The 19,434-nt window shown below is 44.5% G+C and overlaps 1 protein-coding gene across 1 annotated transcript in view; it reads right to left on the reverse strand.

The window, feature by feature from the left end:
- Positions 1 to 19,434, reverse strand: part of DUSP22 (dual specificity phosphatase 22) — a 146,684-nt gene that overhangs the window by 35,307 nt on the left and 91,943 nt on the right. The window contains exon 4 of the mRNA XM_040353636.1: positions 7,463 to 7,512. Within this exon, the coding sequence (XP_040209570.1) occupies positions 7,463 to 7,512 (50 nt within the window). The remainder of the gene's footprint in view (positions 1 to 7,462; positions 7,513 to 19,434) is intronic.

The raw sequence follows: 19,434 nt of genomic DNA on the forward strand, positions 1-19,434 counted from the left end.
GTCATAGTAGTAGCTCAGGGTTTGACAAATTTGCTTGGAATCTAGGAGCCAGCTAAAAAAGTTAGGAGCCAGAAAACGCGCCCCGTCCCGACGAGCTCGCGCACAGAAACGAACACATACGTGAGCAGTGCCCGCATATGTAAACGGTGTTCAAACCACACATGTGAGGTATCGCTGCGATTGGTAGAGCGAGAGCAATAATTCTAGCACTAGACCTCCTCTGTAACTCAAAACATGCAACCTGTAGATTTTTTTAAACGTCGCCTATGAAGATTTTAAAGGGTAAAAGTTTGTCGGCATTCCACGAGTGGACGCAATTTTGAAGCGTGACATGTTGGGTAGGAATTTACTCGGTGTAACATTATCTTTCATAATATTAAAAAAAATGGGGATAACTTTACTGTTGTCTTATTTTTTAATTAAAAAAAGTGTAATTTTTCCCCAAAAAAGTGCGCTTGCAAGACCGCTGCGCAAATACGGCGTGACAGAAAGTATTGCAACGATCGCCATTTTATTCTCTAAGGTGTTAGGATAAAAAATATATATAATGTTTGGGGGTTCTAATTAGAGGGAAGAAGATGGCAGTGAAAATAGTGAAAAATTACATTAGAATTGCCGTTTAACTTGTAATGCTTAACTTGTAATACCAACGGCCACCACCAGATGGCGCCAGCTCACATCTGGTGGTAATAACTTGTAATACCAACGGCTCACCATCAGATGGTGCCAGCTCACAAAAAAAAATTTAAAATTTTTTTTGCCCACCTTCCAAGCCAAGTCGCCAGGACACTATTTCTAGTCGCCATGGCGACCTGGCGACCTGGATTTGTCGAGCCCTGTAGTAGCTAACCCATCTTGCCTTAAAGGGTTTGTTGAGCCATATAAGCCTGATAGAGCACACTGCATTAGTCTTTTAGAAAAACGAGCGCTGCAAGTTCCCATTTAGAGCTGTACAGCGCCGATGGATACTGCAGGAGGGGCTGTGATGTCTCTCTGACGTCAGCCAGGGAGATCACATAGCCGCTCAGCCTCTCCTGCAGTAGACCTGTAAACCGGCCAAGGGTCACGTGACGGCCTAAAGACAGTGTGCTCTGCCCGGATATAAAAGAGATGACATGCAGGAAGGAGGGGTGAGGGGGAGAGAGGAGAGCAGAGAGGACAGCTGTGTGTGATGGAAGGACGCACTCACCATGCTGGTCAGGGCTGAGTTGCCCTGATTTTCATGGTCAGTACAGAGAGGGGATACAGCAAGTGGCAGGTTCAGGGAGGGTATTTTTTTATAGTTTAGAGGGGGGCAGATTACACACAAGCACTGTTTAATCTGCTTTCAGGGACCAGGAAATCTTATTTTTGGGGGGTTAACACACACTTTAAGCAGTTTATCTACAAAATCTCCAGACTGAACAAGTAACAAGTGGCCAAGTACTGCAATAATAACTCAATATGTGTTCTTGCTGATAATGCACTACACTTTTCCTTTACATTTGGAGTTTTTGGTGAGGTATAACAATTGCTCATCTATGCCCATCTGCTTGAGTGCCCATGTGAAGGAAAATACAGTACATCCAAACTATAAATAGGACACATTTCCCTTGTAACTAGAGCATAGTGTTCTAGGTTAGTATGTGTAGCCAAATCAATTTTGGGTTTGCTTTTGCATAGTAACAGGGACTTCCCCTTTATATCACCTTTAAAAGGATATGTAAAGGTTTGTTAAAAAAAAAAAATTATGTCATACTTGCGTCCTCTGTGCAATTGGTTTCACACAGAGTGGCCCCGATTCTCCTCTTCTGGGGTTCCTCAGTCTCACTCCTGGCTCCTCCTCTCTCCCATTCCCCGTTGGAAAGCCACTCTCCCTCGAGGCACTGGTGCGGCGTGCTCCCGTGTCCTGCTGCTGCGTACATTGACACAGACAGCATGACTCGGCCTTGGCTCCTGCGTCATCGATAACCAATGGCTGCGCTGCTATCAATCTATCCAATCAGGACCCGAGACACAGGCTGGAACTGGTGTACTCATTCCAGATAAGTAAAAGTGGGGATCTGGGGGACTGCTGCATCACTGGAGGTTTTTAACCTGAATGCATACAATGCATTCAGGTGAAAAGCCTTGAGGGTTTACAACCCCTTTAACTTTTTTTTTTTACTTTTTTACTCCAGTGTCTGTTAGGCTTTTGTTTTTCAAAAAGGTATAACGTTATTTTGCCATCTGCCAACTCAGATATGACATCATTACCACCATTACACAAATGTATTTACCCAGCATGCACAACAAGACATTTTCAAATTCTGAATGTGCAATCCACTCCATGGCCGCCAAAGAAATGTGTGAACCATCTCCTGTCATGCAAACTGGATGTGGGGAAACCCAGCCTGAAATAACTAAATGAAACAAGATTCTGTAGATATCCAGATTTAGACTCCATATTTTATTTGATTGTTGGGTGTTGAACTATTGATGCATATAACGATTTATGAGATTTTTTTGTGACATATAAAAAAGAACAAGGAAACCGCACAAGTGTGCCTTAGATTAAAAGTGGAAAAAGCTGCAAAAACACAAAATGAGAGATCCTCCCAAATATCAAAATCAGCAATGCCATGTATTGCACTAAGAGCCCTTTCACACTGTGCCGCCCCTAGCATTGGCGGTAAATGCTGCCATTTTTAGCGGCGCTTTACCGTCGGATTTGCGGCGCTATTTGGCCGCAAGCGGGGCACTTTTAACCCCACGCTAGCGGGCGAAAAGGGTTAAAAATGCCCACAAAGCGCCGCTACTGTGGCGTTTTGCCGGCAGTACGGCGGCACTGCCCATTGATTTCAATGGGCAGGAGCACATTAGGAGGCCCCATGATTGCACTCAGAGTGATGGATACACAGGGGAGACAGGCTGGCAGCAGTGTGCCGTGCTGTACAGAATGATACCCATTATTTCACAGCCAGCAGGGAGGGGCAGGGCCAGAGCACCAGGGATGCTCTGACCCCGCCCCATGCAGCTTGAATGCTCGGGACTCGAAAGAAGGGATCTAAAGAGGCCACAGTGTAGGGGGTATCAGGGATGTAATGGGATCACAATACAAGGGGTGTCTTATGGTATATGATTACAGTAATCGGGGGAATATCTAGAGTGTAGAGGGATCAGCGTGCAGGGGGGACATCAGGGGTGCAGAGGGATCAGCGTGCTGGGGGGACATCAGGGGTGTAGAGGGGTCAGAGCGCTGGGGGGACATCAGGGGTGTAGAGGGGTCAGAGCGCTGGGGGGACATCAGGGGTGTAGAGGGGTCAGAGCGCTGGGGGGACATCAGGGGTGTAGAGGGGTCAGAGCGCTGGGGGGACATCAGGGGTGTAGAGGGGTCAGAGCGCTGGGGGGACATCAGGGGTGTAGAGGGGTCAGAGTGCTGGGGGGGGGGCATCAGGGGTGTAGAGTAGTCAGCATGCTGGGGGGATCTTTCCCACCCTTTCTTTGCTGTACAGAATGATTGTTCATGTCGGTAATGCGGAGCTCCACCCAAAAGGGGAAGCTCTGCTTGTCTGCCTCCTACCTACTTGATTTATGTTTATCTGCACTGTCTCCATTGTAGGGGCCCCAGAGCATTACTTTGCTCAGGGGCCCATGATGCTATTAAGACGGCCCTGACCACGACCCATCTTCAGTGTTCTGGCCAAGGGAAGAAGGCTCTCATCCAAGATTGCATTGCCCCAGTAGAAGTCCTAGTCGGACGAAACACGTAGGGCTTGGTACACTATTCCCCATATTGCTTTTTACCCTAATACTTGTGATCACTTCTATGTATCTGCCGGTTTAATTACAATAAAACCCTATTTATACTTTTTGACCTGCACTATTGTAGCACTGTTTTTCTTTTTCCTTTTCATGTTTTGGCGGATTACGTTTTTTGAGCTGTTCCATCGTGCCCTTTATTTGACCCTACAAGGGTTAATTTCCTACCTGAAGCCGTTTCAACATTTGTTGAAAACAGGGTGGATACCCTGCGAGCTCCGAGTATTGTCTACAAGTCCAGGACATTATTCATCGAACCGTGGTTTGTTCGGTCCAGTGGCTATGTTCGTTGTTCCCGCTAGCCAGAGTCTCCAAACAAATTGAGCCTATCCGCTGTTGGGATTCCCTATGCCTGAATTGCTGCTGTCGCTGACCGGTAGATCCATTGGTTCCAGTAAGCGTATTCCATCTGTTCTTACCCTTTGAAAGAAAGTTCCATTTGATGATCCTTATGGTTACACGTCCACCTTTAACGTCACTCCACATGCTATGTTGATGGACATTTCTTTATCATCTCTTTTTTCTCCATGTGGACAAATTTTATATATATTCACGTTATTGTATTATTATCACTGTGTACACCTAGTGGTCACACTCACTTAGTGAGACTTTCTAGAATCACTAGCGCTACATTCACATTTCCATTATTCTTTTACATTTTAGTCTTATTTTAGTGTAACAGCTTATTTCATTCATTTTTGCCTTTTTTTTGATGAGCGCAATATTGTTCCCCCTTTTTTCTAATTTAATAATAGGACACTTACCTGTCCTTGAGTCCAGTGATGTCGAGACCCGCAGCTGCCGGGTGCTGCCGCCTTTATTGCGGCTAAGGGAACCCCGGCAGTGTAGCCTTTCAGCTTCACGCTGGGAACCCTACTGCACATGCGCGAGGCCCGCTCCTCTGTTCTACTGGCCCGGTGGCCAGGGAGGAGGGCGGCCGGACTCCCGGAAGTGGGAAAGGAGACCTATCAAAGACCGGTATCCTGTCCCCCCTTCCCCCACAAGGTGCCAATTGTGGCACCAGAGAGGGGGGGGGGGAGAGGACTCAAGATGTGCGGAAGTTCCACTTTCGGGTGGAACTCTGCTTTAATTCTATGCATTAAGGTGAAAAACCTCTTGTGCTGCAGCACCCCCCTATTTTCTTACCCGAGCCCGATCGTTCCAGCGACTGGGACGAGCACAGCAGCTCCAGCCGCTGTCTCCAGTCCTCATTAGATAGCAGCAGGAGCCATTGGCTGCCACTGCTGTCAATCAAATCCAGTGGCACAGGAGCTCGAAAGGGGCCGAGTCATGCGGTCCGTGTCAATGGATGCAGCAGCAGGACTGATGAGCGGCCCGCACAAGTGCTCCCATGGAAAGCGGTTCTCCGTAGGGGCCATCAAGAAGAGCAGGAGCATCGCGGGGGGGGGGGAGAGAAAAGGAGGATTGGGGTCACTCGGTGCAAAACCCTTGTACAGAGGGGGCAAGTATAACATGTTTGTTATAAAAAAAAAAAAAAAAAAAAACGAAGCTTTACAATAACTTTAAAGGGGTTGTAAAGGTAAACAACATTTTCCCTAAATAGCTTCCTTTACCTTAGTGCAGTCCTCCTTCACTTACCTCATCCTTCCATTTTGCTTTTAAATGTCCTTATTTCTTCTGAGAAATGCTCACTTCCTGTTCTTCTGTCTAACTACACACGGTAATGCAAGGCTTTCTCCCTGGTGTGAAGAAAGCCTCTTGAGGGGGGAGGGGGCGAGCAGGAGTGTCAGGGCGCCCACTAACACACAGCTCCTTTCTCTATCTACAAAGTAGATAGCGTCCTGACTTGCCTGCTCGCCCCCTCCCCCCTCAAGAGGCTTTCTCCACACCAGGGAAAAAGCCTTGCATTACTGTGTGTAGTTACAAACAGAAGAACAGGAAGTGAGCATTTCTCAGAAGAAATAAGGACATTTAAAAGCAAAATCGAAGGATGAGGTAAGTGAAGAAGGACTGCACTAAGGTAAAGGAAACTATTTAGGGGAATTTTTTTTTTACCTTTACAAAGATTACCTTTAAGGATTTATTGAAGATCTGTAAAAAAGAGTGGACCAAAACCACTCCTGAGATGTGTGCAAACCTTGTTTACCAACTGCAAGAAATGTCTTACCTCTGTGCTTGCCAACAAGAATTTCTCCACCGATTACCAAGTCATGTTTTGCTTGGGGATCAAATACTTATTTTACTCACTGAAGGCAATTTATAACATTTGTATCATGTGTTTTTTCTATATTTTGGTTGATATTCTGTCTCTATCATTTAAAACACCTATGATACAAATTATAGACCCTTCATTTCTTTGTAAGTGGGCAAACTTACAAAATTAGCTGGGGATCAAATAGTTAATTTTCCCCACAGTAATAATACATGAAAAAATATAAATAAATCAATGTTCATACAGAGCATATAGATGTGATCAGAAATAGGCCCTGAATTCCAAGAAACCAAAAGGCTATCCTTCAATGTGTGAGATAAATAAACTTCCTTGTTCCTAAAAAAAGTGCCAACTGTGTGCACCCGTCACCATAAATAGTGGCAGGATGCAAGGCTTACTGAATCCCAATGACCCCCTTCCTCAGAGAGGTCACAGAAAGCTTTAGATGGTATACTCAGACATCAATGGCGTCTCTCCACATACATCCCCGAGCCGACCTGGGGAGCAACAGGTGGTCAGCCAAGACTATATTGCAGCCACTTGGCCTTGCTGGAGATCAAATTTTCTTTTTAAGGAACAGTGTGAGCTGATGACCCTTGGAATGTATTGTAGAGGGATGCCATTGATGCCGGAGTAAACCAGCTAAAGCTTTTTGGGACTGCACTGAATAAGGACGTCATTGGGATTCACATCGCATTGCTGATTTTGTGACGTATGCCTGTCATCACAAAGTCTTCAACATATATACTTCACATAAACTTTAGAATTCATTTTGAGTGGCATTACACTAAAGGAGGGCGATATATCTGATGCGGGATATTTTAATTTCTACCATGATTTTTACGCGTGTCTTGATTACATGCTTCATATCATTAAACTTACGATCTTTGTGGATTACGGTTCATGCCCTGTGGATTGTATGGCATATTTAGTGGTTATTTGTGGAATGTGGTCATTAAAGTGTAACTAAAGGCAAAACTTTTTTTAGTCTTGGATAGAGTGGAGAGAAATTCGGACACCTGTTAGTTTATATTGCGGTCTGTGTCCCTGTTAAGGAGATTCACCCACTTTATGTGTCCTGTTTACCATTACCATTGAAAGTGAAAGAAAAATCAAACATTTTGGGTTCCCCCAGACAAGCAACAGGGGAGAAATCCTCCAATAGGGACACTAGTTCTGGTGACCTGACCAAGGAATTCCCTTAAATTGATGGAATTTACCTTCACTTCCTGTTTGGCTATGGGACAGGAAATGAAGGGAAATCTCTGTAACGGGACACAGATGGCGAAAAATCTGACAGGGGTTATAATTCTCCCTTACGCTATTTAAAAAGAAAAAAGTTTTTCCTATAGTTCTACTTTCAGTACATACTTCAGGTTTGTTTTTTTGAAGCCGATAAGTATTTAATACCAATGGGATGCAAACGGTCTTTCGAGGCCTGGTGACATACACAATAATGTGCAAATTGTACTGTCTACATGTAGAACAGAAGAAGAAAAGATTACTTACAAGTTTTGGTTTGGGGAATCAGATGCTGGAATGCAAAGATACTTCAGGCCCTGGAGATAAAAATGTACAATTTGAAGAAAGAGATATAAATAAAAATTTACTTTATTTGTAAGACTACTACAACATGCTGAACTTCACCATCACATTTTTGGAAGCTCATTAATAGTGAGCACATCAATATACGTGAAGGTTCTTTGTTTTGATATTCATGCAAAGTACTACATAGTCACAGTGATAAAAAACATGGACATGGTTATCTAATAATCCAGACAAATCAACAGGGAACAGACTAAAAATTCATAAGAGATCACAGAATTCGAAAAAAAAATACATTTATACATGCCCAAAGAAACAGCAAGCAAAAAGATATGTTTTTGCAATTAGTTTAGGTTTACACTAGTGCGATGCCAGACATTGCATGTGATTCGCACCGCATTGCTGTGCAGACTGTATGGCTGAAATTGCATCGTATTCGCATCAAAGTGGTACAGAACCCTATTTTTGGGCCGCACAGTAATCGGATTGCACGAGTGTTCACACCTATGTCATCCGATTCCTGCACCATTTTACAGTTCGCACTGCACTCCGAGTACTGATCTAAGGATGTCATTTACTTTACATCGACACCCCCAGCGGTTCGCAGATCTCAGTGTGAACCACTGTGTGATTCAGGGGCGATGCTGAAAACCGGCACTGAATGGCAGGGTTTCCCACGTCGCACCAGTGTGAACCCAGCCTTAACGTAAACTGGACATAAACAAGTGGAGTTCCAACGGAGCATATAAAAAAAACCGACAGCTGAAGCCATTTTCCTATCTTGACCTTTCCTGTGAGGCCAGCCATACACGGTGCAAATTTCTTCCAAATTTGCACAATTTCCCCATCAACACAGACAGTGCTGACAGGCAATCATCAATTGTCTGCTCCCGGCAGGGGGGATGGGGAAGACAGTGATTATAGCTAGCAGCTGCTAGCGATAATCGCAAGAGAACCCAGCAGGTTGGTTGTACCCAAGTTGATCGATCAACTTGATACATTCAGCCTGCCCATTAAGGGTTCGAATCTCGGCTGGTTCCTGCTGAACCGGTCGAGATTTGAACCGTGTATTGCCAGCCTAAGAGTGCTTTCACACTGAAAGCACCCGGGCGTCGGCGGTAAAATGCTGCTATGTTTAGCGGCGCTTTACCATAGTTTTTGTAATGCTTTTTCGGCCGCTAGAGGGGCACTTTAAACTTCCGCTAACAGACAAAAAAGGGTTAAAAAAGTGCTTGCAAAGCACCAGTACAAAGTCACTTTGCCGGGGCTACCCATTTATTTCAATGGGCAGGGGCGCTTTAGAAGCGGTGTATTCACTGCTCCTAAAGCGCTGCAAAGAAGCTGCTGGCAGGACTTTTTTTTTTGACGCCCTGCCAGCGCAGGGCCCCAGTGTGAAAGCGCTCAGGCTTTCAGACTGGGATTGCTGCTGAGGCTTTTTTCAGGCGCTTTACAGGTGCCATTTTTAGCACTAAAGTGCCTGAAAAACGTATCCAGTGTAAAAGAGGTCTAAAAGTACAACTGATCCAAATCTCACCCACCTTCTGCACATACATTCTCCAAAAAGAAAGGAGTTTGCCTTTAGTTCAGCTGCCTATATATCTAGATCCACTAATTGCTTTGACATATAGTTTTCATTGAACATTCAACCTGGGCATTATTCAAAAAACTATTGAATAGTCCAGTTATGCATCATATTCACTGATGAGGATCAGATCACAATTTATGGCAAATTACTGCAGAAAACCGAGGTTCGCATACTTTTTTCTTACCACTGTATTTTTGTGATTTTTTTATTTTTAAACAAAAATAAGTACATTGTCCCATCTCAGCTAAACAGGGGGAGAGGTTATGTCATCGTGTGTAATGTAACCTGCTAAAGAACTATTAACAACATTCGCTATTCACAGCATAGCAATGAACTGCCTGCAGAAAAGCCATCTAGAGCAGGGGTGTCAAACTCAATTTCATCGTGGGCCGCATCAGCATTATGAATGTCCTCAAAAGGGCCGGTTGTATCTGTAAGATTAGATGTCCAGAGCATCCCCTCCCCTTACATTAGATGTCAAGAGCCACCCCACCATCAGAAGTTGAGTCCCCACTCTGCCTTATATCACAGTGCATCCCATTTCCTTATGCTGCTGCTGGGAAGAAGCTGGATGCATTGCTTGAAAGCAGAAAGAAAGGGTTCTGGAGGAGGGCTGAAGCACTCCTGCAGCTGCATGAGCGGTTTCGAGGGCCACATGAAATGGCCTGGAGGGCCGAAATTCGGCCCGTGGGCCTTGTGTTTGACACCTGTGGTCTAGAGCTTACTGAAAATGATAAATATATTCATATGCAATATTTTATATAAACATAACCAAATAAATACCACTTTAATGCTTTAGTCCTGAACATAAAAAAAAAAAAAAAGTATTTACAAACACTTCATGTAAACCCCTTTTAGATAGCAACTAAACAAGGCAAAATACTGAACCTGCAAATAAAAATGATTGCCAAATAATCATTCTAAAATGGCCTTTAAAAAAATAAATATATTTTGAGACACCTTTTTATAGGATAAACCGAATTGCAATATTGGAATACAGGTTGTGGCACATAAATTAGGAGTATTTTGTGTGTACAAGGACTGATATATAGATATAGATATAGATATATATATATATATATATGTATATATGTAGTGTATATAGTGACTAGCCCCTTACTGTTTGGCAAAATCTGGCCATGCATACTATTTGCCGTGTCATGCTATTCAGAACATATAACTTATTTTTCTATTTTTTCCCAGGGTTGGGGCATCCCTTTATAATCCTAGTCATGCTCACATTTTGTCACTCAGTTTTAAGTTTTTTACTGTAAAGCCAATAGATCACTTGTTATGAGTATTGTTGGTGTTTAAATATTGTTTATACGATTTAAATATTAATATTCTTAGTTTAGAATAGGAGTTTGTCATATTTCAGGTTGTCCGTAAACACTATGCTCGGTCAGTAAGTTTTTCACATTTTGTCAGTAAAAAAAAAAAAGTCACGGGAGGTCGTCAACCCTGCTAACCTGTATACCTGGATAGGATGGGTGGCATATAGAGGCAAAAAAACAATGTCCTCCATTTTCCTCCTGCAGCCGTTAAAAGCCTGCTTCTCCTCCTCTCCCTTCCGCAGGCATTCAGTGGCTGCAGGAGGAAAATGGAGGGGATCAGTTCCTCTATATGCCACCCCCAGCGCTCCTCCTATCCAGCTTCCTCCTCTTTTTATTTGCCCCTGAGTGCTCCCCTAAACTGAAAGCTCTGTACAGCACTATTCCTGCCCATTGAGTGCAGCTGAAAATGAAGAGATGGAAATTGATGTTTCACCTTTTGAGACAGAGAAAGGAGATCAAGGAAAGAGGTCTGTTTAGACCCCTGATACTCCTAAAAACGTAAAAAAAAATAACAAAAACAACATACATACATATACAGTATATGAAGGTTTTAGTCACACCTCTGTCATTAGGGTAAAAGCATTGAGCTCTACTAGCCTCAATTTACATGTTCCCAATTTCCAATTGTTTTCTGTAGCATATCCCTAGCCAAAAATATAGCACTTCCACGCACCCCGACCCTCATTTGCTGACATCCTGAAAATTCCAGTTGACCCACTAGCTTTAGGGCTGGTTCACACACACACACACACACACACACACACACAACAAAAACGCATGTGGTGTGAGGTGGCCCTTAATGTAGAGTCACTGACCTACAACAAGTATGCAGATCAGGAAAGCTAAAGAAAATCTAAAGTCCTTATCTGCATATGGTATATGTTCTGGGTATCCAATGCAAGCAAATAAAAATATGGAAGCCAGGACCGCGATGGACGCTTGAGAGCGGAGCTCCAGCAATAGCAGGCAGACAACGGCTTATAGCAGCCCATCCGAGCAGCAAAAACACCGCCCTGCACGGCGGATTAGTGCCAGAGCAGACCTCCTGCACAGCGGGCATGACTAAGCCCAAAAAATCGGGGAACCGGCCCCAGAAGCTGACCGAGTTCTATCCCCTCGAGGCCAAGCAACATGGCGCCGGAGCGACATCCACGCCGATGGCGGGCCCGCGCCTACAACAATACCCAACCAGCAAAACCAACAAAAGGAGCAGTCCTCCTAGATCATCCACTTCTCCTCCACCTACACCTTCTTCGGGGAGCCCTGAAAAATCCAGGTTCAGAGCGGATGCAGCGGATGAAGAGGTGAGCGCTTTATTTATCTCTGGGGAGGAATCTAGGGAGGACACGAGGGAGCTCCCTGACTCCATTGATACATTCCCCACGGCCAATCAGCCAGTCATGGACACTGTCCTAAAGGAAATGCTGGTTTCCCTGAGAAGCTCCTTGCACACTGACATGGTGTCATGCCTGCACAAGTTTAGCAAAGAACTGGGCTCAGTTACAGAAAGGGTGACACATGTGGAAGTTAAGATGGGAGAATTTGCTGACACAATAAATGACCTGGTGGATGCTAATGATGGGAGGGAGGATGAGCTGGAGGCACTTAAAACGAAAATGGCAGATTTAGAAGACAGAAGCAGGAGGAACAACGTTAAGATAAGGGGGATCCCTGAGACAGTGCAACAGGCTGAGCTGCGCCAGTATGTCTCCCAGCTTCTGACTGCAACCCTCCCTGACATGAAGGAGCTGGACTTTAATGTTGACAGAATCCACCGCCTGCCCAAACCCTCCTATCTATCAGAGAACATACCCAGAGATGTTATTATGAGATTTCATTTTTACTATACCAAAGAAAAGTTGATGGCAGCATCCAGGGTGAAAGGGAAAATCCCAGTACCATACGATAATCTACAATTTTATGCTGACTTGTCGCAATTTACGCTGCAGAAACGCAGGAATTTAAACACAATAACGAAGGCACTCAGGAACCACAACCTTAGCTACAAGTGGGGCTTCCCGACGAAATTGATTGTCACTAAGGAGGGAACGGACTATGTGATCGACTCTATGGCAAGGGGGCTGGCCTTCCTTAAATCGTGGGGGATTACACCTGACCCCCAATCTCAAGACCCAGCGAATCCAAGTCGCTCTGCACCACCTCAGGACTGGCACAAAGTGAATTCGAGAAATGCCCGCACCCATAAATAGATCGGATGGGCATAACATGCCATATATTCACCTGCTGAGGGAGGAATCTGCGCGGTCCGTGTGACACTTACAGCTCGGACTTTCCTACCCCAGTTTATTTGAGTGGCCATGGGCCACACTCTTGTTCACTTTTCACTGGTTGGGCTATTAGCCTGTGTTGACTGTTTTTTTTTTTGTTGCTGTATACTTATGTTTTTGTTTTTCTCCCCATTCGGATCTAACCGACGTTTCTACAAATGCTTGGAGCCCATACCATCTGGACACTTGAAGAATCGATGGCCTCAACAGACACCTCAGCCAATGCAACTAAAGCTGGACATTCACCTGACAGTGAGTAAGAGCTGTTCACCTTATGCTACCCCACCATATCACACTACCAAATGGCGCTAAAATTCATGTCAATCAATGCCAAGGGTCTTAATCACCCGGCGAAAAGGCGTTCATTATGGAAAGAGGCTATGGGCCAGCATTGTGACGTCTTGTGCGTCCAGGAGACTCACTTCACTCTGTTTTCCCCCCCTAAGTGCAGTCATCCCCGATTCCAACACTACTTTTACGCCAATGCGGATGAGAAAAAGAAGGGAGTGATGATAGCCATAAGGAACTCTGTAACCTTCAAGCTGCATTCATTGGTAGCAGACCCCCAGGGACGTTTTTTGATCCTGATATGTGACATTGACTCTACTACCTACACGATAGGGAACATTTATGCACCAAACCATGGGCAAGTCCGTTTCTTCAACAAGGTTATGAAGAAAATAAGGGCTATAGAGAGGGGTAGAGTTTTACTGTGTGGAGACTTCAACATCACCCCGGACCCCTCTGTAGACTCCACGGCAGTTCACAAACGAGCTCCGGCGTCCTTGGGAGAATCCCTGAGGGCTCATGAAGTATTCGATTCATGGAGGTGTCTCAATGCGGATGAAAAGGACTTTTCTTTTTTTTCTAATTGCCATAGAACATATAGTAGAATTGATTTGTTCATAGTAGACAAATGCTTATTGTTTAACTGTACAGCTGCCCGAATCAATACCATCACCTGGTCGGACCATGCCTCGATCACGCTGTCTATCGGCAACAATACTAATAATAGAGGTACTCACATTTGGAGAGCGAACACTAGACTGTTCCAGGATGGTTCGACCAGATCTAGGATTGAAGGTCAGCTGAAAGAATTTTTCACACTCAACTGCCCATCGGTGTCAAATCCAGGGGTGCTTTGGAATGCCCATAAGGCATTTGCGAGGGGGATCTTGATCCAACAGGGGGCCAGGAGTAAGAGGTTGAGGCAGACACATATGAATAATCTTATCTCTGACATAGAGGCCCTCGAGAAACAAAATAAAAGTAGATTGTCCCCAAGTACTACAACTCAACTGTCACAACTCCGTACTGAACTACGACTGCTGTTCCAAGAGGACTTTGAGAAGTCCTCAAGGAGGCTAAAACTACAATACTACACGAGTGGCAATAGAGCAGGCAAGATGCTGGCTAACAAGCTTAGGGGCCAGAGACATAAGACACAGATCCCTTATATTATCCACCCAGTGACGAAGACTAAGCTCTACCACCCACAGGAGATAGCGGACGCCTTTAGCCAATATTACAGTATGCTATATAATCTTAAAGATGATCCTAATATCCCCCAGCCGAACATCTCACTGATAGACTCATTCCTACAACACATAGACCTCCCGAAGCTCACCCCTGAACACCTAGAGGAGTTGAACTCCCCTATCTCAGGAGCAGAGATAGGTGATGTCATCAAGAATCTTCCCAACAATAAGTCTCCAGGGCCAGATGGCTTTACGGGAGAGTACTATAAATTCTTTCAGGATAGCCTGGTCCCACATCTGGAGAAACTCTTTAACTCAGCAGCTGCAGAATCCCTTATTCCTCCTGAGATGTTGATGGCAATGATAGTGGCGCTGCCAAAACCCGGAAAAGACCCAGATACCCCCCAAAATTTTAGACCAATATCATTGCTCAACAATGATATCAAGATATATGCCAAAATACTTGCAAATAGGCTAGTAGACATATTACCCGGGTTGATCGATAGGGACCAATCTGGATTTACTAGAGGACGTCAAACATCAGACGCCACCCGCCGGTTGATCAACGTGATCCATGTAGCGGCTGGTGGGGGAACGCCTTCTCTGCTCCTGGCGCTGGACGCGGAGAAGGCGTTCGATAGGATCCATTGGCAATTCCTCTCTAGAGTGTTGGACAAGTTTGGGTTCAGGGGATTTATCTACTCAGCAATAATGGCACTGTATACCCTTCCCACTGCACAGGTCTATGTAGCAGGAGTGTTGTCCACTCCGTTTACCATATCCAATGGGACAAGGCAGGGGTGTCCCCTCTCGCCATTGATTTTTAATCTGTTGATGGAGCCACTCGCTTCCTATTTGCGTAAACACCCTGATATCTCGGGTATCACAGCGGGGGGGAAGGAGCATGTCATCAGCCTTTTTGCTGATGACGTTATCCTGATGTTGTCAAAGACAGAAACCTCCTTACCAGCGGTACATGAGGCATTACATGCATTTAACACAGTATCGTACTATAAGGTCAACGAGTCTAAATCGTACATTCTGAATCTGGGCATTCCAGAGGAGGAGGTGTGTTCCCTTAGAAAGAAAGTTCCCTACACGTGGAAGCAAGAAGGTATCACCTATTTAGGCATTACTCTGACCCCCAAGACTGGAGACCTCCTGAGGTCCAACTTTACTCCCTTTCTGGAAACACTAAAGACCAAACTGAGGACCCTAGCGAAAACAGAACTGTCATGGCTGGGTAGACTAGCAGCCTTTAAAATGCAGATCCTCCCTCAGGTGTTATATCTGTTTCGCACGCTCCCTATAGTCTTACCAAACTCCTACTTTAAATCTATGCAATCCCTGATAAACAACTACCTATGGCAAGGAGGGAAGGCGAGATGTGCATTCAGTAAGCTTGTCAAACATAGAAAAGCGGGGGGGATAGGCCACGTTCACATCCAGGATTATTATTTTGCTGCCATATTGGCACAACTTAAACAATGGTTTTTACCACACTCAGAAGCGTTGTGGAAAAATTTAGAAGAGGACCAGGTCCCACAAAAGAACCTAATGAACTTCCTACTAACAGCCCCAATTGCAAGATCACTTACCACAAAATTAGCCCCACCTATACAGGCCTCGATCAGAGCGTGGTTATACCTGTCCGGACATACAAAAGGGGAAGTAGACATATCATCAGTGGAACTTCCATTACCAGCACTAGGACTTTTGATACCAAACTTAAATGTCACGACTTGGATAGATAGGGGGCTCCAAAATGTAGAGGACATAGTAGATGGGCCACATCTTAGACCATTTGCTAAACTCCAAACAGAAAATAACCTTACAGCTTTAGACCAGTATGCATACATGCAAATACACCACTTGTGGAAGGCCACCCCGGGATTGCTGACCAGCATACCGGGGAAGATCTTGAGATTCTATAAAGACCTTCAGAGCTCGACAGGAGGAATCTCTATTGTATATAACACCCTCCAAAGTAAATTACTGTGCGAAAAATCCCAACATATGCTAGCATGGGAAAGAGAGTTGGGGGTGGAACATGCAACGTGGGAGTGGGAAAGATCATTTAAACTTACCTACGCATCTACGAGAAGTACCAACCTGAGAGAAATGCAACAAAAAATCACACTTCGATGGTACCTTACCCCGTATAGATTATCGAGAATTTTCCCTGGAGCATCCCCGCTGTGCTGGAGGGTGTGTGGGGAAAAAGGTTCACTGTGCCACATTCTATGGTCCTGCTCCAGATTGCACCGAGTCTGGAAACAGACTGAGAGGTTGATGGCTGTGGTGACGGGAGTACACCGCCCGTTATCACCAGCCATGGCGATACTTTCACTGGACCTACACACTATACCGACAACACATAAGACCATCGTATCGCATATTATTATGGCTACTCGTCTGGCTATTCTGAGACATTGGAAATCAGTGGAAGTGCCCACAATCACGGAGATCATACATATAATACATACACATGGCACGTATGAAGTACTTCATGCTTCAGCTATGGGTAACTATGATAAGACGGCCAAAGAATGGGAGGGCTGGTTGAATTGGTATAAAGGAGGTGCTTGTTTGTAAAGGGTCCCAAATAATAATATTATATTACGTACTGGTACTATTGAGGCTGCTGTAGACTACAGACACACGTCACTCAGGACTTGAATGTGGGAGAAATGTGTTTTTGTTATGTTCTGTTTTATATAATTTTGTTCTATTCCGTTTTGTTGATACTACTCCTATACAAGGAAACTCAGTTACTTTAGTCCTCTGTGTTCAACCTGCATCTGTTTACCACGCATGCTCACGGGGGGGGTAGGGTACCACTGCTATAGGAACTACAACTACAAAAAGGGGGCATATCTCCATAAGGGGGGGGGGGAGGGGGGGAGGTCGCTGACTGTGCTCCCTGGAGCGACCATTGAGAGGGATCGCAAGGGGGGTGCGGGTGGCGAGACTCTTGTCCCTAACCCCGAGTGACCACCCTAGGACTACATGTGTATAAGACTTAACTGGAGTTGTCCTTCTTGTACCCAATGCCCTGTTTGATGTATTTCCTCTCTGATGCTTGTAAACTGTGTTGGAAAAACTTTTTTTCAATAAAAACTATTGGAACTAAAAATATGGAAGCCAGACAATTAGCATTTTCAGAAAGCAGGGTCAGCAACGATTTACCCACAACACTTTTCTTTGAAATGAATTAGTTTCATGTTTACACTTTTGTTAGTGGAACAAGTATTGATGAGAAATCTGATGACTTGGTTGGGAAATCCCTGCTGAATAAAGTGGAGGGGGAGACCCAGATCCAGGGTGTAAAGGAGAATGGCCTCATTCTCACCTCCTTCCCAGCAGAACGCAGACTCTGAAATCATTAAGTACTGTGTTAAACTAATTAGCCAAACCCTGATCATACTGACCTTACCGACACTAAGCCCTGGTTCACACTGGGTACGATTTGGAACGATTTGAGATGCGATTTGACATGTCAAATCGCATCTCAAATCAGCGGCAATGGCACTGTCCTAATCAGTGCGACGCCGCATCTGCGATTTCAAAAAGTAGTTCCTGTACTACTTTTTGCGATTTCGGGCCGCAATTTACATTAAATTGTGGCTGAAATCGCGGCAAAATCGCTGTAAAATCTCGCATTTTACCGCGATTTTGAATTCGCAGCAGTGTGAACCTAGGCTAAAACACATAGCTTGTGTTTATTGCATATACTTTGTAGGTGTACAGTCTGATTACTAGCTGGGAAAAAAATTCTACATCTAGCTGTGCGAAAGAAACTGAGAAAGCCATTGACAACTAAGCTACATTCCAAATTTAGGTATTAAAATCTGTAGTGTCAAATTCAAGTATACAGAATAGATGTACAAACCAAAAGACTGTAACATGTAATAAAACACAGCAATCGCTAGTCTTCATCAAGTTTTGAAATTGGATCATAGTAAACTCTTCTGACTAAAAGGGTTACAGAGTTTCTGTCATTACATAGGAAAGTAACATTTAAATGAGTATTGAATTTTTTTTTTTAAATGGCCTTTTCTTTTACATTTTGAAGAGGAAGTACGATTTTAGTAATTTTTTTGATCTGCTTTAATGATATCTGTCTCCGTAGTATATATCTAGAAAGATGTTGTTTTTTCATAATTCAGTAGCCATATTTGGTTAGTCAATTTAAGATTTAAAGCGGGGGTTCACCTATACATAACACTTTTTACCCTTAGCTTCATGCTCATTTTGTCTAGGGGAATCGGCTAGTTGTTTTAAAATATGAGCTGTACTTACCGTTTACGAGATGCATCTTCTCCGACGCTTCCGGGTATGGGCTGCGGGACTGGGCGTTCCTATTTTGATTGACAGTCTTCCGACGGTCGCATCCATCGCATCACGATTTTCTGAAAGAAGCCGAACGTCGGTGCGCAGGCGCAGTATAGAGCCGCACCGACGTTCGGCTTCTTTCGGCTACTAGTGACACGATGGATGCGACCGTCGGAATCCTCTCGGAAGACTGTCAATCAAGAAGGAACGCCCGCTCTTGAAGACCCATACCCGGAAGCGACGGAGAAGATGCATCTCGAAAACGGTAAGTACGGCTCATATTTTAAAACTAGCCGATTCCCCTAGACCAAACGAGCAGGAATCTAGCATCCATCTAAGGGGAAAAATTGTTTTATGGGTGAACTCCCGCTTTAAAGGGCTTAATAACCTTCAATGTTCTGGCAGCATTAATACAAAAAGTAAAGTAATGGTGGCCATACTAACAACTACAACATTTCCCACTAGCTCCCCATGCCCAGTACAAATTAGCATGCCAAGGACCTGGTGGCATTTGAAAAATATTTACAGCCCAAAGTTATGCCTCAACAATGCAATCTTTGTGACTATGTACATGCTAATGCTGCTTGCACATAGCCACATTACAAAAGGCTTTTACTTTTTTCTCTATGGCAGTACAACAGTGCTGCCAACAATACTGTATACGAAAAGCCAAGGAGAGGATCTGCATGACTTATTAATTCTCCAGCTCACTATGATATGCCCGCCCAGAGATGAGCTGGAGGAATAACATTGGTGCACTGCATTCCTCCTTGGGGTGCATACGCCTGCCTTCCAACCATGCCAGATTTCAACAAAATCCTGTCTCCCACAGATCCAGGCTGTTTCTGAAAGCTTGTGTAGCGCTGTAGACTAGCAGAGATCCGGCTGGGGTACTAGCACATCTCTGTGCCTACAC

The sequence above is a fragment of the Rana temporaria genome, chromosome 5 (assembly GCF_905171775.1).
Source record: "Rana temporaria chromosome 5, aRanTem1.1, whole genome shotgun sequence".
In the NCBI taxonomy this organism is placed as follows: Eukaryota; Metazoa; Chordata; class Amphibia; order Anura; family Ranidae; genus Rana; species Rana temporaria.